Source organism: Aspergillus campestris (assembly GCF_002847485.1).
Source record: "Aspergillus campestris IBT 28561 chromosome Unknown P168scaffold_4, whole genome shotgun sequence".
In the NCBI taxonomy this organism is placed as follows: Eukaryota; Fungi; Ascomycota; class Eurotiomycetes; order Eurotiales; family Aspergillaceae; genus Aspergillus; species Aspergillus campestris.
In genome coordinates, this window is record NW_020194339.1 from 2,128,800 (window position 1) to 2,154,258 (window position 25,459).

Here is a 25,459-nt window from a genome sequence, read left to right on the forward strand (position 1 = left end):
GGGCGTCCCCACTCAGTGTCGAGCTCTTCGCGCGGCCACACACGCCATAACCCGTGTTTCCCCCTCCCCCATCCATATTTGCGCTTCTGAGTTTGGTAGAGCGCGTGAGAGACATGTGGGCTGAACTCTCTCCGGCTTGTTAACCCCAGACCAGGCCAGCCATGGATTGCCGATCGTCAGCCGTTTATGCGCTCGGAAGTTCGCCCGGACACTCCGTGACTCCCCGAATGAGACCCCTCAACTAAAGAATTCACGCTGTAGGTATGCGTTGCCCGATCCATCCCACCTATAGCTACCATCTATCAAGATCAAGTTCAGCCTGCGGGGAAGAATGATCGATGAGTCTCTCGTATACAACAGCTCTTGTCTGAACGTGTGGGGAATGGATTGTCGACTAAACCTCCTAACCGAGAGTCAATCCTTCGCATGCACCATTCTGCTCTTTTGGCCCAGCGTTCTTGCCACCGGCTAGGTTCTGACACGATTTTCCTCTCTTGACACTATGAAAATTGTAGCGTTGGGGAAGCGTTTGGGTGACTTGCGTCATCCTTTCTTGGAGGTGGACTTGAGTGGTGTGAACCTGCAGTGATATAGCTTGTCATTCAACTGTCGTCATTGTTCTGGACATGCCCAGCAGTATGATATAATAGATTGTCAGATCTTGAACTCTGATGATGCAGACCAAGAATAGAGCTTCTGATTACAATGATTGTTTTCTCAAAGCAGATTGGGATACATTCCTGGATGATTTGCCCAGATGGAAACTTGTACAAAAACCTCTTGATTATACTACTTGTTCTACTGCTGCGCTCTAGCTCTCATGTGCCAGATAACACTGGGTCAAAAGACATATATATTTCTCCTAGTCTCCATGTTTTTGCAACTATCCACGCCTTCTTTCGAGTCCTAAGATTTATCAATATCATCAAAAATTTCGACCGGTTTCATCATTTGTCCCACAACATCTAGCCATTAGTTGTAGCCAGACACCCGACATCTTAACTATATAATAATGTGCTGGTTGGATGAAGGGCACGCATCGGAAGCCCATATGTCTACACCTTCCATAACTATTAGTCATACCACACGTGACCTCGAGACATGACCGTCCAATCTTTCACTGCATGTTAATCTATGCCCTTCAACCCTTGGTCGTCGACGAACATATCGGACAACGGTATTTGCAACCTATTTTGGTCCTTTATGCGATCGAAACCCTACAGGCGGTCGTTGTAACTAGCAAGGATATTCCCATGTCGGCAATCCACAAAACAAGTGAATCGACATATATTTTCCTAGATATCAAAGACAACACTCTAGATGACATTGACAAGGCTTCACATGCGGATATTCGACTCGATTCTGATTTAGATAGCCCGCGCTACGGGCTTGGGGCTCTCGAGAAACTTCCTCTAGAAATTGTCCACCTGGCGCTCGTCCGCCTTGACGTGCGGTCGCTGACTGTTTTCGGACGCGTCAACAAGAGAGCAAGGCTGGTAACGAACTCGATTCCTCAGTTTAGACGCATCCTCGTTCACGCACCCGCGTTGATTCGCGGGAGCCTCAACATAGAATCTGCGCGGTTCTTTTCATGCCAGGACCTATATAGGAAACTATCTACGGCTGAGTGCGACAGTTGTGGCGACTTCGGCGGATACCTATACCTGGTCACGTGTCGTCGCGTTTGTTTCCTATGCTTTACTGCGAGGGCCGACTACCTTCCCCTATCACGGAAGGATGTAACACGCAAACTTGGACTTGACTCCAAACATATAGTGCTTCTGCCTCACATGAAGAGCTTCCCTGGCCGTTATTCGCCTAGAGCGATCAAATGCCGACGACGGGAAACCCTATTCGACTATTCTGCTGCACGACAAGCTGGAATAGCCATCCACGGCACGGTTGAATCCATGGAAAAATACGCTTTAGAAATGATATCCAAAAAACTGGAGAATTACAATTTGAAATTATCTGGTAGCAGGACAGGTGGAGCGCATCTGCGGCCTCCCAGATACGAAGACCTTTTCGATGGACACTGTTCTAACCCCAGGCGCTTCATGGGCATCATACGTGCTCCGTACTTTGACAGCCAACTGCCATCCCCCGAATGGGGCCTTCATTGCATTGCTTGCAAATCGCATCATTATCGTCGACCAATACATTGGCGACGGAAGTATACCATAAGTGGGTTCCAGGACCATGTGAGAGAATGTGGAGAAATAAAAGACGGGCAACATGTCCCCTCAATAAATGTAGAAGCGGTGTGATCTGAAGAATTTATGATCAAATCGTATGCATTTCAGGAGACAATGTATAATAACTGCCAGCAGATCAGAATCTATATATCGGTACGTCTCCCAGTTATTCATGTTGCTCGCTCAGTATTCTCTTTCTTGCGTCAAGAGTTATTGGAACAATACTTTGATGTCTTGGTCGGCTCCATTATATATAATAGTGGATGATTCTATCAGTGATCCGTGTTAGCATGTCTTATCTTGACCAGCCAACCAACAACACCAATTCGCGAGTGGTAAGGTCTTGTTGTCCATCATATTTGGCCTGAGTATGATTATGACCAATAGGAAGGAATAATACTGCTTAGTAGTCACCACGAATAGACAAGTATCCTCCTACGTGGACAATCACAGTGTATGTCGGAAGGACTGAGGCGGGTCCTGATATCATGACACCACTCGAGACAATATACCATGCTGTGATATGCCAATAAACGATAGAATCTGATAGATCATATTGACTGACAGATCTATGTACGGAGTAGATCAAGAGCTTATCTATAGAGAGTAGTAATAATTATAATTCAATATGCTTAGTGAAAGTCAAAGACCTGCTGAGTCCACCGTTTCCTCTGCATGATACTCATCAGGGGAATAGTAACTGGGACTGATGACAGTTTTGTCCAGTAGTGATGGTGATCATGACTATCATAATCAATATTTGGTCTATGACTGCATCTATCAAGACCTCTCAGTGTGGTTCTCAACCCAACGGACATGATACGACCAGAATGGATCCCTGATTGCAATTCCAACAGTCCTGATCAGGCGGGGTTTCAGCCTCTTGGTTTTATATCTTCATCTTATCCTTGAACAATCTCTCCACAGAATTACCCCCTGACCAGGTTTCATTTCAGTTAATCTAATTAGGTTTTTTCAAGGCCCCCCTGCAGATCAGTCAGCCCAAGTGGATCTGCAATAAGATCATGCACAAAGCCGGCCTCATGGTCCTGAGGAAGCTCCAGTATTTAATCACTGCCGTCTGCAGCTCGCCGCATCCCAATGTGTCAGTATTACGTTGGAGAAAACCTCGAATATGGTAGTATAACCGTTCCAGTTGGTCAAATGAGACATCATGATACTTAGTAGTGTAACTTGTCCCATGATTGCCCAACAATATCACGCCGTTCCTGCAGGATCCTTGCCCTGATCGTCCCTTGAGACCACAGTCATAACCAACAAGGTGAACGTGGATGATCCACGAGTCTCAGTCCGGTTCTCATTCTATCTGCTTGGCAAGTATCGATTGGGAAAGGGGCCCCATCCTGGTCCCACTAGGATCTTGGGTCTCCACCGGTAGGGTTCCCTGGTTGTCCAGCGACATTCTCCCCGATGATCACCGAGAACATACTCCGTCTTTCAAGCAGAGACAAAGAAAACAGAGACCGTCGAGCGGATGGCGTGTGATCCTGGCTCATATGAATCCTTTCATCCAGCCTCGTTTCCTTCCCCCTGTCAGCTTCCCCTGTCTGAAGCGCGGGGTATCCTCCGATCGGAGCATTCATTTAGGTTTGTTAGCTCATTTTCTTTTGTTCGCTAAGGAGTCATGCTGGCGGAGGGACCGACAAGGATGTTAGGCCTCTCTCCCTGTGATACAATCCTTGTCTACGGTGGTGCACGACTCGAGCGTCTACACCCTCTGATTGACAGTGTCAACACCATCAGTCCAAATCCATGAGGAATATCAAGCTACCTAGATGGGTGGTGGCTCAGTCGCCCCCACGTGGATGGACGCCAGGATAGTCATTCACAGAAGCATTGTTCTCATCTCGTCCGGAGTCTGGACAAACAAACACATGGAGGTGTTGCGCGTGGTGGTGGATCCCCCGCGACGAATCAACTTGCACAAGGAGTCAATAGTGCGATCGATCAGAGATTTTGGGGGTCGAGTCATTCCAAATAGTGGGGCCAACAGGGCCGTACCGGGCCAATCGACGATATTCGGTCTGTGCCCTGATGGTTGGCTTTGATATCCTTCCATTCCATCGTCTGTCCGCCTGGTCCGCCTTGAGTCAGGGCTCCATCCTTAAGACGAGCTGGTCTCGTCCTCGTGGGAGAGGAGAGCTCTGCAGACCCAACTTCTCACACGCTCGTTAATTCTTCTTCTTTCCTTCTTTTGATATCTGTCTAGGGCTCACCATGGGTTCCGAGTTGGGCATTAGCGCCGCGTCCAAACCTCACCCATCATACGACCCAGTCAGTATCTGGTGGGCATGCTGGGCCGGCGTCTGGACGGCCGCAGTCGTGGCCGGCGTGGCCTATCTCATCGTCCATCGTCACTCGCCCATCCTGCGCATCCGCGGTCTCGGTTTCTCGCTCGGCGCCATTGTGTTCTTGCATATCTACTGGGCCAGTCTCCAGTTCGGAACGATGATCGGGCCCATCATGCCCGGTGACGCGCAGTACTGGCTCATGGGCACCTACCTGCCCTGTGGGTTGGCCTTATTCCACGCCTCGAACACCCGGTTCCTGCATGTCGCCCAGATGCAGAAGCGATACGCCCACCCGGACGACCCCTTTGTCGCCCCGATGACGGATTCCTCGCGCCGTGACGGCTGGATGGGCCGCTTTCGCCGTCGCGGCTACACCACGCGGTCTCTGATCATCGTGGGCGTCGCCATCGCCCTGCAGCTGTTTCTCACCCTGCTCATGTGGCTCATTTCCCGCAAGTTTCATCGCACCTGGGGCATCCCAGGCACCGAGGTACACGGGACTCCGATGGAGCAGTTGACAGCCATGGGTCAAGGCTGGGAATGGTAAGCACAACACCCGGCCCAAGGTGGAGATTCCGCTAATTGATAAGGTGGTCCACCATCGTCGGACAGTTCTTCTGGGCCTGGGTCGTGGGCCCTATCGTCCTCTGGAGGGCGCGTCACATCCGTGATACGCAGGGCTGGCGCACGCAGACCATCGGTTGCGTGCTTGTCAGTCTCCCTGCCACGCCCATGTGGCTGATCGCGCTTTACGTTCCCGCCATGGAGGTGGTGAACAAGTACTTTATTCCGCCGCAGTGGTTAGTCTTATCATAGTGGATGAACAAAGGATCGAACTGACTGTCTAGGATCTGTCTCTCCATCATCGGACTCGAGATATTCACCGTCTTCCTCCCTTGCTGGGAAGTGATGCGCCACCAGACTCTCTGCCAAGAAACGCTCGACGCCATCGCCCAGTGGGAGGCCAAACACCGCGTCGGAAAAGAGGGATCGGCTATGAGCGAGGTCACCACGGCAGTCGACTCAATCCTGTCCGGCAGCCACCAGTCCTCCACCGGCTCCGCCGAGACCAAAAGCAGCGCCCGCGACAGCATCCTGACCATGGGCGCGCTGGAGCTCGTCCTCGACCGCAACCCCGCCCCGCTGCAGCACTTCGCCGCCCTTCATGATTTCTCCGGCGAGAACGTCGCCTTCCTGACCCACGTCGCCGCATGGAAAGTCCCCTGGCTGCCGCCGACAGGTCCGACGTCCGACGACCCCGACGACCCGCTCCTCCGTGACGCGTTCCGCCGCGCCCTGCACGTCTATGTGACGTTTGTTAGCGTCGCGCACGCCGAGTTCCCCATCAACCTCTCGTCGCAGGATGTCCGGAAACTGGACCGCGTGTTCGAGGCGCCCGCGCGCCTTGTCTATGGCGACCACGCGGCGACGGACCCCGCCACGCCATTCGACGGGTGCACCTTCGACGTGCCCCCCTCGCCGACCGGGTCCGGTGAAGGGGACGAGACGCTCCTCTCGAGCGCGCCGATGTACTCGGGCGCGGTGCCGGCGGGGTTTAGCGCGAGCGTGTTCGACGATGCCGAGGAGAGTATCAAATACCTGGTTTTGACCAACACGTGGCCCAAGTTCATCAAGTACCGACGGAGCTCGACAGATAGGAGCAGTCTGGGGACTGATATTGTCTAGCGAGCCTTTTCATTCTCTCCTTTCTGTTTCTTTTATTAATTCGAAACGATTATCACTCTTCAGGTATCACGAAGCGGGACTGTACATAATGCGGGGGCAGCTGGATGGTTGGATTGGGTGGATATAATGGAGATACCCAAGCGTGATGTGACATAATTGATCCTAATAATGTATGATCTATCGAGGCGTATAGCAGGACAGCTGTCTGTCTGTGGCTGCTGCGTAGCTTGATATTGTCGTCTCACTTGTACCACTGTCTTAGACACACTGACCGGTCGGATTGGTTCTGTAGCCAGACTAACGCTCTGATCCTCGCTCAGAGATGGGGGGATATGAGAAGACCAGGTAATTGGCATTGGCGCAGTGAACAGGACTGGATCAGACCGATCGGTTAGCCATGATTGGCGGATGGGATCAGATGCTGACGATTGATATCCAGACCAGAGCAAACAGGGGTGCATGAATCCATGGATTCAGTGCTGGAGAAGAAGTGATTGAGTACAGAGAATTAAGGAGTCGACTAGGGCTTCAGTCCAGAAGACCTAACCTGCATCTCCTTCTGTCTCCCAACCGACCTCTTTGGAGCTGTCATATTCTTGGGATTGAAACAAAAGCTTATCTGGGTCTGTCGTATTCTACTAGTGCTGATTTGACGGCGCGGCGTGAACAGACGAGGATTTCCCTGCTAAGCCAGCCTTATTCTCCTCTCACACTATCGTTCTCATTCCGTGTTGGCTGGCGGCGAGGAGAGAGCGTGGGATCCACAATCTGACGCCACGACGGCGCCCACCATCGGTTAGCCCGATTGATTGGATGGAGGAAGTTGTTTCCCCGTCCACCGCTGGGGGATCTGAGATTGGAGAGCTCTGTGGGTGACACGATGACTCTCCTCGACGCGCTGACCCACCTTGCTCCTCATGCTGGATTCGGCCGTTCGTATGAGACAGCTCGATCCTGCGTTCAGACCGTCTGATGTATCAACCGGATACTGACTGACTGGATTAGTCCGTGAAACAATCCGAGGACAGTTGATTTAGCTAATTGGAGAATTCAGGAGATTTTGCAATAGCATGATATGAAGTTGCACTCCAGATCCTCCTCTATTTGATCTGTATAACCAGTGCAGATGTACGACACGTGCTATTCCTCAAATGGTGGAAGACTCGATCCCAAAAGGGAAAAAGACGAACAGACGCCCGAAAACAGTTCAGGCGACAGATCTAGCCCAAGGGATCCGTTGAAGGATCAGTGAAAGTCCCAGTATGAGTGATAAGATCAGCCCTAATAGAGACAAGATCACCACGGGTCTCCGGGAACTCCGTTGAGCTGGATCCATTCTCCTCTCAGTCTATACTCTATTCCTGCATTGCGAGGACGGTCTCTTTTATCTAGAGTAGCATAGACCAAGAGGCGGAGTAACCGACAGAATGGAGAGGAGAAGCAAGGACGAGAAGATGGGAATAGTGGCATCTGACTGGTGGGCAGCCCCTCTTTCAGGCGTCCCAGCACGCCTTTTCCTCTGATTCTGCATCCTGCCGGCCACATCCTCCCAGCTGAACGTTGTGAGTCCTTGGCATCTCTTTTCCTCTTTTGATTTTCTGTTTTCCTTTTTTTTCCTGGTGTTTTTGTCCAAAAGATCCGAGCCCAAACCAGCCCCGATCCGCAGCCAAGTCTCCAGCCCATTCTCCAGCCCCAGTTCTTACAAACAACCTCTATCCTTACCCTATCCACATCAATATCCAACATTCAATATTCAAGCCTCCTTCAATCTCCTCATGGACGCCAAGTAACCCCATCCACTGAATATCCCAGATGAGGTGGACGAGAGTGGCCGCGATCGTTCCGCTCTGGATCGCCCTGTCGGTCCAGCAGCCCAGAGATCCCCTCGACTCATTCTGTCGGATCTTTGGCCATCAAGCGGCCGTTGTTGATCGAAGGTGCCTCCATCAACCCCTCTACTCATCTACATCCAGTCACTAAACTCCTCAGACTCTACGTCGATGGCGGCTTCGTCAATCATGGCTCCCTCCCGCAAGATCCCAAGAACTACACCAGTCTCTCACCCCCTCCCCCCCCCCTGCAGATGATCCAATCTGACCCTTACAGACACCGCATTGCTCGATGCCGACCTCGACGTCACCAATCTGGGCATGCCCGTCCTCCATAGTAACCTGAGCAAACCCAGCAAAGTCCCCGACATCAACGGCGCCATCCTGTGGTCCGACCCCGTCAACAAAATCCTCTACCTCTATGGCGGCGAGTACTCCGAGGGCGAACCGGACCCCTTCGCCCTCTGGGCCTACAACATCGTCTCCAGCAAGTGGAATTCCATGCCCGCTGACCCTGAGTACCGCGACATCCAGCGAGCCAGTTACGGCGCCGGCGCCGTGGTAGAGGGCGGCGAGTTCGCCTACTACTATGGGGGGTGGCTGTCCAACGCCTCGGTGCCCTCGTGGGGATCGACTGAGCCCTTGGCCCTGTCATCCCTCCTGATGTACAACATGGACCAACACACGTGGACCAATTCGTCCGGCCCCGACTCCATCGGTCGCGCCGAGGGCGCGATGGTCTACCTCCCCGCAAGCGACCGCGGCATGCTGGTCTATTTCGGCGGCCTGCAGGTGCCCGAGGGAACAGGAAAGGCCACCCCGCAGCCCATGGATGTAAGATGTTCTGCGGTCGGGTCTCGAGGAGGGCAACGGCGCTGATAAGAAATAGGAAATCCTCCTTTACGACATCGCCAACAGTAAATGGTACACGCAAAAGGCAACCGGCCAAGTCCCCGAGGATAGAAGACGATTCTGTGCCGGGGCGACGTGGGCGTCCGACTATTCCTCGTACAATATCTATCTCTACGGGGGATCGGAGATCTCTGAAGGCGTGGGCTTCGACGACGTCTATATCCTGTCCCTCCCGTCCTTCAAGTGGATCAAATGGTGTGTCTTTCTTCCTCTCTATTGCCAAGAGACCGATTAACAGACCAGGTATCCCACCGAGCCCGGCCCGGGCTATCCCCATCACTCGCTGTCGTGCAATGTCGTAGACGGCGCCCAGATGATGTACGCCCCTGGAACATATCGAGCGTATGGGCCAATCTCTAATCTGTGACAGTATCATCGGCGGCGTCTTCACCAACACCACCATGTGCGACGTGCCCAACGTTTACGCCATGCACAACATGGATCTGGGCAAACAGAACCCGGACTCTTCCCCGTGGTACCAGTTTCGACCCAATCTCACGACCTACAAAGTCCCACCCGAAATTGTCTCCGCCATCGGAGGATCGTACGTCTCTCCCTCCTAAAGCCCACACCAGTCCTGACCTATCTAGTGAATCCGGAAAAGCCAACGTGACCTCCCCCAAGGGCGGCTTTGGCTACCGCGATCTCAACACCTACTTCCAGCGTGTGTATACACCCCCACCCCGAACCCCTAGTCACACCCCAGAAGACGACGATTCTACCCCCGTCGGAGCCATCGCTGGCGGCACCGTTGGCGGCGTAGCCGGGGTCTGCATCATCGTAGGCGGACTGTATCTCTGGCTCCGCCGGCGTCGGAAGCAAAAAGAGACACCTGTCGAAGAGGCTGTCTCGACGCCATCCGCCCCAGAGACGAAACCACCGACGATGTACGAGCTGCCTGGTCAGCGGGAGCAGCCCATCGGGGAGTTGGCCAACACCGCACCGGTGGAGCTGGAATCCCCCGGTGTGACCAAACACTTTTCCCTACCGGGCGATCATCATCAATACCAACATTCACCACTTCACAGCCGCGACCCGTCGAGTCCGTCGGCAGAGCTGCCTGTCTGAATTGCATTAAGAATCTGCGGTGATTGAGGTGACTTGAGTGTTTATAATTTACCGTTACATTGACCTGGGGGATCAGCGGGCGTCGAGGGGGATATGTATTATTTGTCATAAGTAACTATGACGCTGTAATCTTTTAATGAAGAAGACGTACTAAAACTTACACTATCTGTTGCTGGCTTGGGCCTTGAGACGAAGCTGCGTTGTTTATATGATCCTGGATTGATGCCTTCGACATGGGTTTGAGGGTTAACTTCCCTCGGTATTGAATCTGGAAGCCTGTTGTACTACACTACGCATCGGCTATCCACTGGTCCTTCGTACGAGTATATTTAGAAGTCCCACAGACCGAGCACGAGGTGGTCTGTAGTACCATTGATCTATTCCAAGGTTCGCCAATCTTCTTTTGGGGAGTTTAATGTTATTGACATCGCAACTCTGATCCATGGCTTGGGAGAATTCCAAGTCCGGACAGAAGCCTCACAAAAAGCATGGAGAGATCAATGGCGGTTGCCTCCTTGTCATCTGGTACCGAATCCCATCGTTGTCACTTAGTGGCTTCTTTTTCAAAAAGGGGAAGACAGTGTCCAAGAGTTCCAGATATTTGGTGAGAGAGTTAAGCTGCGACTATCAGCTATCCACCTTCGCTACTTACCCCGTTGGATAGACATACATAGTACAGCGTGACCAAAGGCTGTGTCTAGCCACCATTATGGTCACAAATCGCATAGAAAAGGCCATTGCGAAACAAAATGGGCGACAATTGCCCGATGAAAAGTAGGAGCAGAATTGCACTGATCACCGTTAGATAGAAATATGAACCAGAAACAATGTCTTCAGCTTGAATGGCTCCCGATCACGCATGAATCTCCGTCCACACAGAATAATCACATAGTAAGCCAGGATAAATGCCAATGTCTCTTTTAGAGTAGACATTGGCGTCTGTCCTTTCAGAAAGCGAAATTCATCAACGGGATAACCGGCGAAAGTGGCAAAGGCCTTGTTGAAATAGGGCCATAAGGAGACGCCAAATGGCCGGTCAATAGTGGGTATTGAAAGTGAGGATGAAGTTGTATCCATGCTGCAGTTTTCTCTAATCATATTCCAGTGGGAGTCTAGTTATCCCAAAGTATTTTCCAAGAGGGAAGATTCTGAAGGCAGAGCGTGGATACCAAAGTGATAGTCTACACAAAAGAAATGAAATGAAGAAATATGCTAAAAAACAGAACAAAGGGAAACTCGAATTCTAACTCGCCCAGTTCATGATTCCAATATGGTATCCCGACTTGGCTGTAAGCCACCACTCTCATTACTAGCATAAAGCGGTCCACGACCTCATGCAATCTTCTGGTAGTCTCGCCAGTTGTTAATCTGAAGGATGCGCTGGGCCTGGAGGACTGGCGTATCGAAACAGGATACTCGAGTGATCAACAAACTACAGATCACCTCAAATTGGTCCTCATCGTCCAATCCCCAGGTCCCGATCCAAAGGTTTCCAGAGAGGGTTTTGAAGACGTTGGTTGTAATCCAGTCATCTTGACACCCACCCGTGGCTGCGACATGAGAACCGAGCTTTCCATACCTGAGTTATAATCGGGTGTGGCACATCTTCACGACTGGTGCAATGAGCTCGGAGTGTCGATGACTCTTATGTAGCCTTGTGCAGATTGATATAGCCTCCTTTCACAACTATAAAATTGTCGGTGGCTGATGTTCATTATCGCAATTTGTTCAAACTGCTTCGAATGTTAGAGATGTCTTTATAAGACAATCACACGTGGTCTTACTTGGTTTAATATTTAGTGTTCATGAAATCCAGGCGAGATGGTACTTGTGTTAGTGGCTTGATTTCTGGGTCTTGTCAAACATGATTACCAGCAGTGTCTCTCAGCGCTCTGGTCATAGCAGAAGGATCATGGCTGAGGTTGGCTCAAAGGGCGTCATCAGCAATGTTCATTTACAAGGGGGAGGAAAGACAGACATCGATCAAATCTCATGAATGTTACTACTGCCAACAAGCTGGCTAAGACACTGAGTTCGTGGATAGCCGCCGTGGCACCGCGGTAATATCCAGGCACCGACCCCTGGCGAATAACGCCAACGGCTAGTGCGCATGGCTGGGCAGGCATGGATCGTCCGTACCAGTCAGGCTCACAGTACCAAAAAGCCCTGTCTATTGCGAGCAACATTACCGCCTAGGGTGGGTGAGTAGGGGTGCCCTGACGGCACTACTAATATGCGACTCCTCCAGCCACGAGGGAGCCCACGATGTCTTTGTCTTCTGTAGATATTTGACCCTTCCCGTCCCCCTCTCGCTGCCACCCACCGTTCGCCATGCGCCTCGTTCCTGGCCCTCCTGAAGGGATCGCACGGGTGCAGATGGCACATCTCGTCGTCTGGCTCTCCCTGTGCGCGTCTCTGGTCCTGGCCAACTCCAATTGCACGCGGCTGTTCAACTCGGGTGCGTATGCGTCCGTCATTGTCTTTTGTCGAACTAGGAAACTGACCCCCCCAGCCGTCATCAATAACCAAACACTGTATATCGATGGTGGGGACATGCACACGCTGTTGCCCAATGGGTCCATCCCCAAATCCGCAAGTTTGTGTCCCTCCTCCCTCTCTCCCTCTCCCTCTCCATCCGGGTACGGGACCTGGAGTCTCACGATCCAGGCAGACTAATCAGACCTAGTTCGAGACCTCCAGACCGTGGATCTATCCAGGTCGTGGCAGAACTCAGACGACGACCTCTTTACCTACATCCGGAAACCGCATGACAACTCCGACACCGACGACAATCCCCCCTGGTTGAATGAGGGTGCCGCCTGGTCCAATGGACAGGACCTCTTCTTCTACGGCGGCTACCTGAGCGAAAAGGCCGGGATCTCGGTGCCCCCACTGGCCACATGGCGATACGATATCGCGGCCAAAAATTGGACCCGCCGCGGTTTCTGGGGCACCCCGCTGGTGCGACTGTGTCAAGGCGGCGCCGTACAGTCCTCCGTCGACCAGATGGCATACTACCTCGGGGGCTCGCTGAATCCGGCGGGGAACCCGACCTTCATCAATACCCCCGGCGCAGACGTGTACATGGACCCGGGCCTGATCGCCCTGGACATGAATACCCTCGAGTGGACCAACGCGTCTACCGCCGACATGAACACCTGGGGCACCATCGGCGACGGATACGTCGGTCTCATCGACTCGGTAGGGAAGCGAGGTCTACTGGTAGCGTTTGGCGGGTACACGTACCCCGTCGGCCAGAAGCTTTCCTTCCTGGCAGCGCGGCAGACCAAAGAGACGAATCAGGTGAATCGATCTGCGCTAGGTTGTATCCGAAGTCGACGGGCTGACAAGAACAGAACTCAATGGAGACCGTCCGCGTGTACGACATCGACAAGCAGCGGTGGTATGACCAGCAGACGTCGGGCGACATCCCCCACTGGCGCATGGCCGGCTGTGCCGTCGTCGCCCCGGCCCCAGATCTGTCATCTTACTCGATGTAAGTCCTCTCCATCGCCGCGCTCGATCGCCCGATCACCTGCTCATCCCGGCAGTTACGTCTTTGGCGGCATGGCAGCTAAGACCAAAGACTCCGACGGCAACGTCTACGTGCTCTCGGTGCCCTCGTTTCGGTGGATCAAAGTCTACGACGACCACGTCCTGCGATACAAGCACAAATGCGTGCTCGCGCAGAAGCACACCATGCTAGCTGTCGGGGGCATCATCCCCGTCGACGACATGGAGTACTACCCGCAGTCGCGAAACTGCGACAGCTCCACCTTCGCCAATGGGATCGGCATCTTCGACCTGCGTAAGCTGTCCTGGATGAGCAACTACAATGCCGACGACCATGGCGAGTACACTATCCCCTCCAAGATTGTGGATGTGATTGGTGGGAGGTACGTCTGCGCTCTGACCCCATTCCTCATTGTCTCCACTATTAACATGAGCAGTGAAACCGGGGGCGCGACCCTGTCCAAGCCCCAGCATGGGTTCAACAGCAGCGATCTAGAGAATCTATTCAAGCAGCGCTCTGTCCGGCCCACCGCGAGCGTGGTCGCCAATCCGACCGGCTCGCCATCGTCGAGCCCCAAGCCTACCGCGGGGACGGGCCACACCCTGTCCGGTGGGACCATCGCGGGCGCTGTGGTGGGGGCCGTTGCCGGGGTGGCCCTGTTAGCAGGGCTGGTCATGGCGTGGGTGATCGTGCAAAGACGCCGCAAGGAACAAAAAGCCGCTCTCCAGGATGGTCCCCCCTGGGCGAAAGGCGCGTCCGATACGTGGATGTTCGCGCCGCGGCGGCCGCCAGAGGAGCTCGATGCGGCGCCAGTGTACGAGCTAAGCCATGAAAGGCAAGAGACGTGGTGCGGCGCAGCTTTTCGGGCGGAGATGCCCACAGAGGCGAACCAAACGCCAGAGATGCCAGCCTCGCGAGATCGATAGGGGTTGTTGGAGGTGATTGATCTATTTGGGCCGAACAAAGACTCGCTTATCTGTATATAGGGGCCCTACCACATGGCGGGTCCAGTAAACCAATAGTAATTGACCGTGTTCGTACCCTCCTTTTCCCAGCGCTGACCACATGGGCTTTTTTGGCCTAGTTGATGGACCATGTACCACATACACCGTAAATATCAAATGTTCATCCCTTGAAGTCCAGGGTCATATATTCGAGCACCTGGGAATTGGTGCGACCTCAGCGGGTGACAGATCTCCACGCCCTTTTCCTCCTGAAACGATGGGCGCAAACTCTGCGGGTGATCGACTTCCTTCCGTCTGTCTCACGTGAAAGAGCCTTCCCTTCCCTTTCGAAAGGATAGGGGCAGGGAGAGGCAATGATACGGCGTATACGAAGGAGGCGTCTAGTGCGTCATCGGATTGGCTGTGTCCAGTGGGCCCTCCCTCTCCTATCGTCCAGACTTTGCCACCCATTGTGTTGAGATACCGAACACTAAATACAGAACATGGAACGGTGTGTGAATGTGCTGTAGAGTTATTGAAAGATGTTGGTGACGTGATCGGTATTCCCTCCGGAATAGTGGTTTCGCCCTTGGGCCGTCGTCTTGGCGGCGGGTAGGCCACCAGTCGTGCGACAGCCTAATGCTTCTTCTGTTGGTGGCTTGTAGGGAGGACGGCTAGATCGGCATGGCCCTGTGGGTGTGCTCTGACCGAATAGCCAAATGGATGGCTGGGTGATTCAGCGAATTATCACAGCGGGAGAAGTACTGCTTGGAGACATGGGGCATTGCATTATTGAAGGGGAAAAAACGTGATAGTTATACATGATATTAGGACGAGACAAACCAACGCGCTTGCTTGATGCTTACAGAAACAAATATATATAGACAAAATTAAAAAGAAGAGGGAAGAAAAGAAGAAAGCGAGACAGTCTAGTGGTTGATATCCCCCACGAACGCCAGGCGGTCCCGCTGGTCGTCACACAGACGCGCATACTCCAGGAGCAGGCGATACATGTAGATCTGCATGTCCTCGCGGCGCAGCACCTTCTCGGCCCAGGCCTTGCCATTCATGGCGATCTTCGCGGCCTGCCCGTCATGTCCGTTGCGTCCGCGGTGTCCCATGAAGTACTGCAGGATCCCGTAGAGGTCCATGTACAGCGAGTCCATGGGCACGAAGTGCACCCACGGCATCAGCCGCGAATCGTGCCACTCCTTGTACACCGTCGCCTTGATCGGCAGCGAGGTCGACAGCAGGAAGGCGCGGTACCGGCCGCTGAAGGAGTTGCCGTCCACGTCTGGGAGGTACTTGCTGACGTACTGGTCCTTCATGTCAATCCCCTCCACCAGACGGTAGTAGGGGTCGGTGTACGGGCAAAAGGGCCCGTTGTCGTGCGGGTCGCAGCACAGGTCCAGGAAGCCCACGTCGCAGTGGGCGTCCAGGAAGGCGGGCAGAGTCCCCTCCAGCCCCGCCCACACATTGTAGTACTGGTAGTCGGGCTGACGGAAGTTGAGGCCCGGCGAGGATGACCCGTTGGTCATGGCGACCTGCGTCCCGTTGAGCATCGACACCAGCCGGTGGCGCTGGAAGCCCGTCCACGAGTCGGCGCGGTTGCGCCCGCCGCTCGCGATCCCGCGCCACACGACCGTGTCGTTCTTCCCCACCCAGTCGCCGCCTTGGTTCTCCCACCCGCCCGAATATCGCGGGTCGTCGACCCAATACATAGCCGGCGGGATCAGGATCTCGTTGTTGACAGTCAGCTTGGAGCCGCCGAACATCGGGAAGAGCTCGTGCGCGGTCGACGTGGACGTGGGCGCGATGAAGCTCCCGTGGAGGGCTTGCAATTCCGCCCTCCAACACGGGTCCTTGGACCGCTCGAAGTCCTCCACGTACCCGGAGTGGGAGAAGTTGCGGTAGTTGAAGAACTCCGGCGGGGGGTTGGCGAAGTCGAGATGCGGGATATTGCTGGTCCGTCCGGGGCTCTCGGGAGGGCAGGCCACGCGCATAATCTCCCAGAAGGGCATGTCCGGACCTTGAAAGAAGGGAGGGGGGACAGGGTTGGGATCGACGGCGGGGAGGTGCATGTATTCGTCGACCGTGTCGCGGGGTTCCAGCCGCGTCTGGTGGGCGCGATCCTTGGCGTGGTAGCTGGACAGCGTCTCCCAGGGGACAATCAGCCGCGGTTCATCCATGCCATTGAGTGGGATGTCCATGTCGGGCAGGAAGTCCTGAATGGTGGCGATCATATCCATCCAGACCTCCCGCCAGTTGACGCCCGTTTGGCCCAGAGAAGTCAGCGTGTGGTTGCGCAGGATGATACGCGGCTCCCATCCGGCCGCCTGGCGGCGCATCTCCCGCGGCTCCAGAGCCCAATAAGGGCTCAGGTCGTCGTAGATCTGGTCGAAGAGGTCCTCGACAAGGACGGCGTTTTTCTCTTTGGCGAAGGCGAACCACCGGTCAAACCCCGGCGGCGGATGGCGCCCGCGCCGCTGCCGGTACTGCTCGGCGGCGTCCGCCAGCACGGAGGACTCTTTGGCCAGCAAACGCGTCCATTGTTGCTCGGCGTCTCGGATTAACCCGTCAATTGGGTGGGGGACGGCTTCGGGGTCGTCGTGACCGGCGGGTGGCCTTGGGCGTTGCGCGTCGGGGCGTTGAATATCGATACTTGGAGCCGTGTAGGTATTGTGATACAGACGGCTTACCACGGCCAGGAGGAGGAGAGCCGAGACCGCCAACAGGCCGTAGCGAGCTCTCGGAGTCTGCAGTAAAACCATGACCATGGCCGGCCGTGCAATGGGGGGGGGATGTTAGGTCGCAGGTCGAATTTAAAAAGGGAAGGCAGATCAAGGGGGATGTGGGGACTGAGACAGCTGATAAGCAATCTCTCTTTAGGCTTCCATTAGCCGCTGGGCTTTCTCGTATCCCCTGTCAGTGGCCAAACGACAGAATGACATGGTCCTTTCGTCGAATCCCGGTCGTCTGAAGTCAAGGCCCTGGGTGGTTGGCGATGTGCCACTGCACCCACTTGGCGGGTGTCAGCCGCGCCAATCCCGCGCCAGGAGACTAGAAGAAAGCCGGTTAGATCAGTGAAATCTTTTGTCGGTTGTGCAGTAGCTTGGCTTGGCGCCCGACGAACTGAACCTGAGAAGGGCAAAGTGGTCCTGGAATGTTGGATCAAACTAATCCGGGAAAGTCGATGGATGATCACCCGCAGGCCGCAGGTACCGATTGTCTTGGGGGAGCAACACACGTTTATCTTCCGTACGGGGTCCCAAAAGACGAGCCCGATCGTTGCTCCAAGTCAGTGGACTGACTCTGGATATATGACGCCACGAAAACTGGGGACCTTATATCAGGTGATCGGTCACATGACACGGCTGCCTCAAGGTTCGCGTGGCGCACGTGATATCTGGAACATCGAGTCATGTGACTGGATCTCCTCCCCGGTCCTGTTCTTCTCATGGGTCAGTACTCCGTAGCTCTCCTGCTATCCAAGCAACATTGATCTTACGAGGCGTCCCCTTTGGTAACAAACCAAGGAGTAATGGTCTGCTTGTTGGGGAAAGGACTAAGTGAGCCTCTAGTATGGTCACCAGCAGGTTCAATCACCATTCTCTGGCGAGATATATATCTTCACGTACCAAGCAACTTTCCTCCAGACAGGCATCCCTGTAATTCCTGTGATGAACAAGGAGACGGAGGAGACGGAAATTATTACATACAAACTCAGAAGACATCTAAAGCGAAAGAGCGGAACGTACAGACAGCGTGTGTGATCATGGTCCAACATGGTCAGGTGACCTGTCTCCCACACTACATGTCCCGTGATGGGAGTGTTGCTGATTTGGAGAACCAGGAACTAGGACAGAGAGGCTTGTCCATTGACAATCAATACAAGATGCTCTGTTTCAGGGCCCAGGAGGAAGAAGGATGGCTGATCATTGTCTAAATCGACTCCTGGGCAGGGGCTTTGAAATCGGGCATTGATCACAACCCCTCTTGATATGTGGTGAGCCTAGGCCTCAAAACGATCCGTTCTGATCCGGATCCAAATCTTGGATCCGCGGGGCAGTTCTATAAATCACTGCGCCGGTGAAGATGGTATCATCCGTGACCAATGCCATTCTTCCGGAGAACGCAAGCCTCGACGAGACATACTGGAGCGCCAACCTAGTGAGCCCAGTGAAGTTCAACCAGGCCCTACACACAATCGGCAACAGCGGAGAGTTGAAACATGTCGACCTTCTCATCGAAATCGGTCCTCATTCGGCGCTCGCCGGGCCTATCCGCCAGATCAAATCCGCGGGCAATTTCACGCAATGGGAATACCTCCCTAGTCTGACCCGGAACACAGACTGTGCCGTTTCCATGCTTTGCTTGGCAGGCAATCTCTTCTTGCGTGGCTATCCGCTCGCCATTGACCGCGTGACCGCCATTGAGGAGATCTCTAAGGTCGGCAAAGCGTCATATCAGACGGGGAACCTGATTGTTGATTTGCCCCCTTACCAATGGGACCTGAACAAGCGCCTGTGGGCCGAGTCGCGACAGAGCCGTGAGCACCTTGCTGTCCGATACGCACGACATGATATCCTAGGGTCCATGATGACAGGAGGCTCACCGACAGTACCCACCTGGCGGAATGTGCTTCGGATTCGTGACCTTCCTTGGCTCCGCGATCACAGTCTGGGCGGGGAGGCGGTTTTCCCTGCAGCAGAGTACTTCCACATGGCCATAGAGGCCATCACCCAGATCAATGAGCAGTCGTCCTCCCCTGTCGTCATCGGGGGGTATACCCTCCGTGATGTGTCCATTGAGACCGCACTACTCACGCCCGACGATGACACCGGTGTGGAGGTACTTATCACCCTCCATCCCGCAGCGCAGGGCAAGAGCAACCACAACGGGACAAAGCAATGGTGGGACTCCAGCGTGACTTCTGTTTCTGCCGATGGCCCAAGGAGGCACATGGCGGGGACGATCGGGCTCATTACAGGCCAGGCAGACAGCCAGAGGCCGCTGCTCCGCCCTGTCCCAGCCTTCCCGCAGAGGGAATCCGGCACAGCTTGGAACCAGGCGCTGCGGCGCGTCGGATTCGACTATGGCGCGACGTTTCAAGATATGGAGGGCATCCGGTTCAACGGGAAGACGTACGCGGCTGCCTCAGCGACCAATATCAGGAACGCCGTAGGAACGATGCCAGAAAAGTCCCGTTATGTGCTGCATCCAGCCTCGGTGGACTCCTGCCCCCAGCTCATGAATGTTGCTGTGTACGCCGGCCGCGCAAAGGCTATGCCCTGCGGTGTGGTTCCATTGCAGGTGGACGAGGTGATCACCTGGACGCCGAGCCATGAACAGCTGTCCAGACCAGAAGCGGAGGCTTATTCCTAGATCACCGACCGCGAGGCCGGTCGTTTGTTGGCAGCAACCAGCTGGTTGGTAGCGACGGCCGGCTGGTCGCAGATTAAGGACATGCGCTGTGTGTCGTATGAGGCGGCGCTGCCCCAGCGGTCGTCAGATCTTGCGCCTCCCCAGCCGTATGAGGAGATGGTCTGGAAGCAGGATATTGACTCGCTAATTCGCTCGGAATAAATGGACATTGCAACCCTTGTCCAACTGATGGCATTTAAGCATCCGGATTGTCGCGTCCTGGACGTCGGCGGACAGAATAGTCAGGTTTTGCTGGGCTTGATGCCAAATCTTCAGCTCACGGCCACAGGGACAACGGCCGAGGATGTTAAGGAACTGCAGAAGGCCCTCATGGAGCACCCACAGGTACAGAAAAGGCAGCTGCTACTATGTGAGGACCTGGAGCCACAGGCTTTGAAGCCAGCATGCTACGATTTTGTCATTAGCCATGAGGTGCAGAATAGAGATGAGCTGAGACGACTGCGCACGTTACTTGTGACCGGCGGTCGTCTTGCGCTCCCTGCTTCATCTAGTTTCGACGATGACGCGTACAATGCTGCCAATCTAACAGTTACTTCTCTGGATGCTGGCAAGTACATTGTGGGGACTGCCTTCGAAACCGACAACCAGGGTCTTAGTGATGGAAGCGAGAGCCGCAATATTCGAATCGTCCACGGCCAGCGCCAACCATCGATCCTTCAACCGGTTGTCGCCTCTCTGAAAAAGCGCGCGTTTGTAACGGCAGTCTCGAGCCTACAGGATTCGATTGATCCTGGTGAGCACATTATCATGATAGCCGAGTACGAGGAGCCTCTCCTCTCTGCTATCAGCGAGACGGATTATATCCGGCTACAGGACCTCCTCGCCAAAACGGGCTCTCTTCTATGGGTGACTGCAGGTTCGCTCGCTGCCGGGAAAAAGCCCGAGTTCGCAATGGCAGCCGGACTCCTCCGAGCGATGAAGTCGGAGCAGGCCTCGCTGAACGTCACAGCCATCGACTTCGACCCGGACACGACTCCCCTTGAGACGATCACCGCGGTTATCGCACTCAGGGCTGAACAGCAGGTCCAGCGAAAAATCATCCCTGGAACCGGAGTATTGGGTCTCTGGGCCGAATACACTGATCAGCCGACTGCAGCCGCACCGTGAGTTGAACCTTGCATACGCCGTGGAAGAGAGCAAGACCATCCCAAGGCCGTTTAGGGGGCAGGAGCCTATTGTTGGGCATTTGCGGTCTGGAAAGGTGGCCTTATGCAAGATTCTAGGGTTGAGCAATCTTTGCGTCCCACGGAAGTCGAGGTCAGGGTGGAACTCACGGGCTTGAACAGGGAAGATGTGATGGTCATTACTGGGGTGGACTACCCTTCTGCATTCAGCCGTGAGATCGGCGGTGCCATTTCCCGCATTGGAAATGCCGTGCAGAATGTATCAATTGGAGATGTCGTTATAGGCTTCAGCTTCGACAGATTCGCGACCTTCCAGCGAGTCGATGGGTGCATGGTCCAGCGCGTGAAGCCAGGCGAGAGTCTGACTGAACTGGCCAGCTTGCCAATGGCATACAGCGCGGCGATATATGGGATGGAGGAGCTCGCCAGGATCAAGGCTGGAGAAAAAGTGCTTATTCTGAGTGGCTCAGGACTGGCCGGTGCGGCTGGTCTGCGGATTGCGCAGATCAGGGGAGCGATTCCCTACGTGACCGTTTCAGATGCAAGCCGTCTTGATCTTGTGCAAAAGCGAACGAAATTGCCAAGGGAGCAGGTCATCCTGGAGAACGACCCCTCATCGCTTGAATCACTATCTTTTGACGTTGTTTTTAGTTCGGGCTGGGTCGATTCCTCCGTTGCAAGGGAGGCATGGCGGTTCATCGGACCCTTTGGTCGCTTCATTGATTGTGGCCGCAAGGACATGCTGTCTCGTGATGTGCTGGACAAGCTGCCAATTAGCAGAGGTGCCCAGTATCTTGCCTTCGATATGCAGGGACTGTACGAGTTTAAGCCAGCGGTCTTGTCGGCTCTTCTCACTCAAACCGTCGATCTCTATCGTCAAGGAGATATTATTGCTCTCCAACCCGTGAAAGTCTCCAACATCGCAGAACTTCCTGACCTTTTTAGTTTCTTCTCCGATAGTCTGGAATCTGGTAAAGCGCTGGTTGCTCACTAGGAGTCGAGCCATGAGTTGGAATTTCTACCCACCAGCCCTGCGCTTCGGCTTAGATCGGACGCAACATATCTCCTTGTTAGATGTCTCGGCGGGCTAGGACGTAGCCTGACGTTATGGATGTTGCAGAAAGGAGCGCGGAGCTTCCTGTTCCTCTCTCGATCTGGCACAGACAGTGAACAGGCAGCGACACTGACAAACCATCTCGAAGCCGCTGGTGCTCGCGTCATTGTCGTCAGAGGAGATGCCAGTGTCCGCGAGGACGTAGAGAGAGCCGTGAAAGCCGCCCCAACGGAACAGCCCATTCGGGGTTTAATCCAAGCTGCCATGGTCCTCAGGGTAAGTGGCCCCACTCCTTCACGTTCACAATTCAAAGTTCAGGTACTAACGTCAGCAGGATGGCATCTTCAGCAACATGACCTACACTGACTGGACAACTAGCACGAGGCCCAAGGTCTCCGGGACGATGAACCTCCATCACGTTCTGGCAGGTATCCCCCTCGACTTTTTCGTCACCACCAGCTCTGTCTCCGGTATTCTCGGCACTCCGGGACAGAGCAACTACGCCGCAGGAAACAGCTATCTGGACGCCCTGGCTCGCCACCGCCGGCTCCGCGGCCAGCCGGCCGTCTCTCTCATCCTCCCAATGGTCCTGGGTGTGGGTGTGATCGCGCAGAACGCCGATCTGGAGATATCACTCAGGCGGAAGGGCATGTACGGAATTGACGAGACGGCTTTGCTGCAGGGCTTCGAAGTGGCCATCCTCGAGCAGCAGGGAGACCAAGACCCCACTGGCACCGTTGACCATATCGTTGTGGGCCTCGACCCAGCGGAATTGCGCAAAGCGGTTGACGAAGCGGGCGTCACGGTCGATAGCTTCTGGATGGACGATCGGAGGTTCAATGCGGTTGTGCAGGCAATGAACGCTGGCGGTGCGTCGGGGTCAGCCGCGGCGCAGACTGTTTTGGCTGCACTGCGGGATAGCCAAGGGATTGACGCTGTTCAAGCAATGGATACTGTGGCTGAAGCGATGGTTGGCAAATTGGCCCGGATGCTACTGATTGAAGTGGAGCAGATTGAGCGCGATGGGCGTTCGATTGCAAGCTACGGGGTGGATAGTATGATTGGGGCAGAGCTGAGGAATTGGATCTTCAAGGAGATGGAAATGGATATTCCCTATCAACAGTTATTGGGGGCGTCTTTGGCCATCAACAAGTTCGCAGAGCAGGTATGTGTTACTCAAGGGATTACAGTTAGTTCTTAAATTAGACAGAGTGGAGGTGTTGTTTTGCTATATCATCCATGACCAAGCTGGTTACTCAGAATATGATCTAGTTGCTACGAACACTACTGGTATGTACTCGCAAATACAGGTATGCAACGGTCTATCAAGGGCCACATACAATCTCCATATATTCTCTGCATCGATGACCCGGTCAAGCCGAGCTCCGAAGCTGGAGTATGTCTTTGTCCCCGAGGGTAGGGGCAGTCTAGAATGGAAGGATAGAAAATCGGCGGTCAAGCGCAGCGAAACGCAGCTGGCCCAGAAAGCACGGCCGGTTCACTATTTTCCGCTGCTGTTCGGTGTCGTGGTGATGTTTTCTTCTGTGGCATTCGCCTTTAGGGCTTGAGTCCTACGACAGCGGACAACCTAGATAGAACAATAGTCTCATATGTCTGGAATAAGATCTACAGAACATAAACCAATCCTTGTTCGGGTCTTACTGCGCCATTGGAAAGACTTTCCCATCCCCCGTAGATCCCATTATCTCCAGCAATGCCCTGCCCATAGACTAAGCGCATGTCAGGGATGGCGGAAGCACGGTGTGCTAACCATTCCTTCCACCTGCGCGAGACCTCTCCAAAATATGTTGCAGCTCCCTCCCGGTCGATGACTGTATCCTGGATGCCGGATGTATTATACTGGATCTTTCCAAGTGATGCCATAGCTGCACGAGCAGCCTGGACTTCGTCCGCCGTGTACACCTAAATAAAAATCAACGCCACGCCCTAGACGCGAAGCCAAGGAGACAAACCTTTTGTTGACTGCCCACCTGCATAATGACAGTTTTGCACGATAGGAGTGCGGACTCTTGAAGTCTCTGGCATATCTGACTGAGGACATTGTCCCGCGCTCCACAGTCGACAATCACCAGCTTCGCTGGCTGTAGACCCTCGATCCACTCAGTAGCTTGGTCAATTTCTGTATATGCCACTGTCTTAGACAGTCCCTCCCAGCCTTTTTTATCCACCACCTCCTGCAATACACCAGGCGATGAAGTGACCTGTACCAAACCCAGGGGGCCACTTTCCCTGGGCCGGTCAAAAAGACACCATGAAAACGACCGTGCAACCTTGGTCGACGCGCCCAGAACCATTACAACAGCATTCAAGAGATCGGCATCATCCGCAGACCAGGGGAGTTTACTCACCGCGCCAAGCGGATGAACTGGTTCTCGTGCGCGCGGGTCAGGAGAAAATACATACTCACTAAGCAGGTATCCGGCGACCCAGACCCCTCGGAAAACCGTGCTCCATGCCCTCCCATCAAGGTCTTTTTCCTCATCAGGGAATACCCGTTCATAGCGATTGTATATAGGCATAAGCTGTTGTCTGTGGTTGCTAACCTCCACCCAGTGGCCTTCCGGGTTGCTGCGTTCCAAGCACAGGAGAGTGGGCGACGTGGAGGTGGGCCAGTATCCCCAGATAAGGGAGCCTGAGATAATACCAGGAACGTTGCTCTCAGTGACAATAGCATATCCCCATGCCGGGACAATACCCCAGGATGATTGATCATTATATGGGGCCGGCGCGGTGGGTGGGACTGGATATGTCTTCCACCTGTGGCTGTCAGTGACTAGGAAATATATAAATCCAGGCCACATACCAATGTAGTAGATCTCCACCACGGGCATAGCTAAGATTATTGGAAGTCAATCCTAGAAGGACTGGTCGCGCACGGAGCGATGAGGAAGGTAGGCTATGATCTAGACATGGAAGTTTCACCACAGCGTGTTGGCGGTTGTCGGCCTTGCTGACAACGTGGACCATCTCTGGGTTTGTAGCAGGGGATATCATCCTGATGACGGTGATAAAACGAAAGAGACAGCAAAAGTGGTGGGACTAGGGGGGAGGCCTTTTCTCTTCTACTTTTCTTTGCCTCCCATGTCTGCTCCCTGCTTTCGTCGCGGGAGACGGCCGACAATTTCCGTGGGTGCATAGTGGAGGGTGGGGAGCGGCACTGGTAGGCGCGGGAAAACACCTAAACCAAGTGCGCGACTACATAAACGTCGCTGGGGGAAGTGGAAAGCTAGTAATCTTTTTTTTTACTAGGGGTAAGGTCCAGAACCTAAGCTAAATACAACGGGTGTTTCATGTATGCAGACATTCAGCTGCCCAAGTGTATGCCATTGTAGTATCAAATATCTATTGTTGGAAT

At 54.1% G+C, this 25,459-nt stretch overlaps 9 protein-coding genes across 9 annotated transcripts; 7 read left to right on the forward strand and 2 right to left on the reverse strand.

Moving 5' to 3' along the window:
- The first annotated feature begins 1,170 nt into the window (after positions 1–1,170).
- Positions 1,171–2,349, forward strand: P168DRAFT_135894 (uncharacterized protein). The gene has a single exon (XM_024832716.1). The coding sequence runs from the start codon at positions 1,254–1,256 to the stop codon at positions 2,265–2,267; it is 1,014 nt and encodes a 337-aa protein (XP_024694719.1). The 5' UTR covers positions 1,171–1,253; the 3' UTR covers positions 2,268–2,349.
- Positions 2,350–4,433: 2,084 nt separating this feature from the next.
- On the forward strand, positions 4,434–6,193 carry P168DRAFT_280962 (uncharacterized protein; the record flags this gene model as incomplete). The annotated part of the gene is made up of 3 exons (XM_024835897.1): positions 4,434–5,050; positions 5,098–5,307; positions 5,356–6,193. 3 exons carry the CDS (start codon positions 4,434–4,436, stop codon positions 6,191–6,193), a joined length of 1,665 nt encoding a protein of 554 aa, XP_024694720.1.
- A 1,812-nt stretch (positions 6,194–8,005) lies between these two features.
- P168DRAFT_317623 (uncharacterized protein) lies at positions 8,006–10,002 on the forward strand (the record flags this gene model as incomplete). The annotated part of the gene is made up of 7 exons (XM_024840123.1): positions 8,006–8,130; positions 8,183–8,247; positions 8,300–8,856; positions 8,912–9,129; positions 9,178–9,252; positions 9,305–9,478; positions 9,525–10,002. The coding sequence occupies 7 exons, from the start codon at positions 8,006–8,008 to the stop codon at positions 10,000–10,002; spliced, it is 1,692 nt and encodes a 563-aa protein (XP_024694721.1).
- Positions 10,003–12,378: 2,376 nt separating this feature from the next.
- On the forward strand, positions 12,379–14,442 carry P168DRAFT_232886 (kelch repeat protein; the record flags this gene model as incomplete). Its single annotated transcript, XM_024833345.1, has 6 exons — positions 12,379–12,460; positions 12,515–12,598; positions 12,689–13,305; positions 13,359–13,498; positions 13,554–13,898; positions 13,953–14,442. The coding sequence occupies 6 exons, from the start codon at positions 12,379–12,381 to the stop codon at positions 14,440–14,442; spliced, it is 1,758 nt and encodes a 585-aa protein (XP_024694722.1).
- Positions 14,443–15,389: 947 nt separating this feature from the next.
- P168DRAFT_232607 (endoplasmic reticulum-resident kdel protein) lies at positions 15,390–17,231 on the reverse strand (the record flags this gene model as incomplete). Its single annotated transcript, XM_024833325.1, has 1 exon — positions 15,390–17,231. The coding sequence occupies one exon, from the start codon at positions 17,229–17,231 to the stop codon at positions 15,390–15,392; it is 1,842 nt and encodes a 613-aa protein (XP_024694723.1).
- Positions 17,232–18,555: 1,324 nt separating this feature from the next.
- P168DRAFT_280966 (uncharacterized protein) lies at positions 18,556–19,845 on the forward strand (the record flags this gene model as incomplete). Its single annotated transcript, XM_024835898.1, has 1 exon — positions 18,556–19,845. The coding sequence occupies one exon, from the start codon at positions 18,556–18,558 to the stop codon at positions 19,843–19,845; it is 1,290 nt and encodes a 429-aa protein (XP_024694724.1).
- A 100-nt stretch (positions 19,846–19,945) lies between these two features.
- Positions 19,946–21,334, forward strand: P168DRAFT_135944 (uncharacterized protein). The gene has a single exon (XM_024832717.1). It carries the CDS (start codon positions 20,047–20,049, stop codon positions 21,010–21,012), a length of 966 nt encoding a protein of 321 aa, XP_024694725.1. The 5' UTR covers positions 19,946–20,046; the 3' UTR covers positions 21,013–21,334.
- A 705-nt stretch (positions 21,335–22,039) lies between these two features.
- Positions 22,040–23,362, forward strand: P168DRAFT_135962 (beta-ketoacyl reductase). The gene is made up of 2 exons (XM_024832718.1): positions 22,040–22,359; positions 22,418–23,362. Exons 1-2 carry the CDS (start codon positions 22,141–22,143, stop codon positions 23,282–23,284), a joined length of 1,086 nt encoding a protein of 361 aa, XP_024694726.1. The 5' UTR covers positions 22,040–22,140; the 3' UTR covers positions 23,285–23,362.
- Positions 23,363–23,709: 347 nt separating this feature from the next.
- Positions 23,710–25,098, reverse strand: P168DRAFT_267136 (DUF2855 family protein; the record flags this gene model as incomplete). Its single annotated transcript, XM_024835016.1, has 3 exons — positions 23,710–24,006; positions 24,057–24,861; positions 24,908–25,098. The coding sequence occupies 3 exons, from the start codon at positions 25,096–25,098 to the stop codon at positions 23,710–23,712; spliced, it is 1,293 nt and encodes a 430-aa protein (XP_024694727.1).
- Between the last annotated feature and the right edge of the window lie 361 nt (positions 25,099–25,459).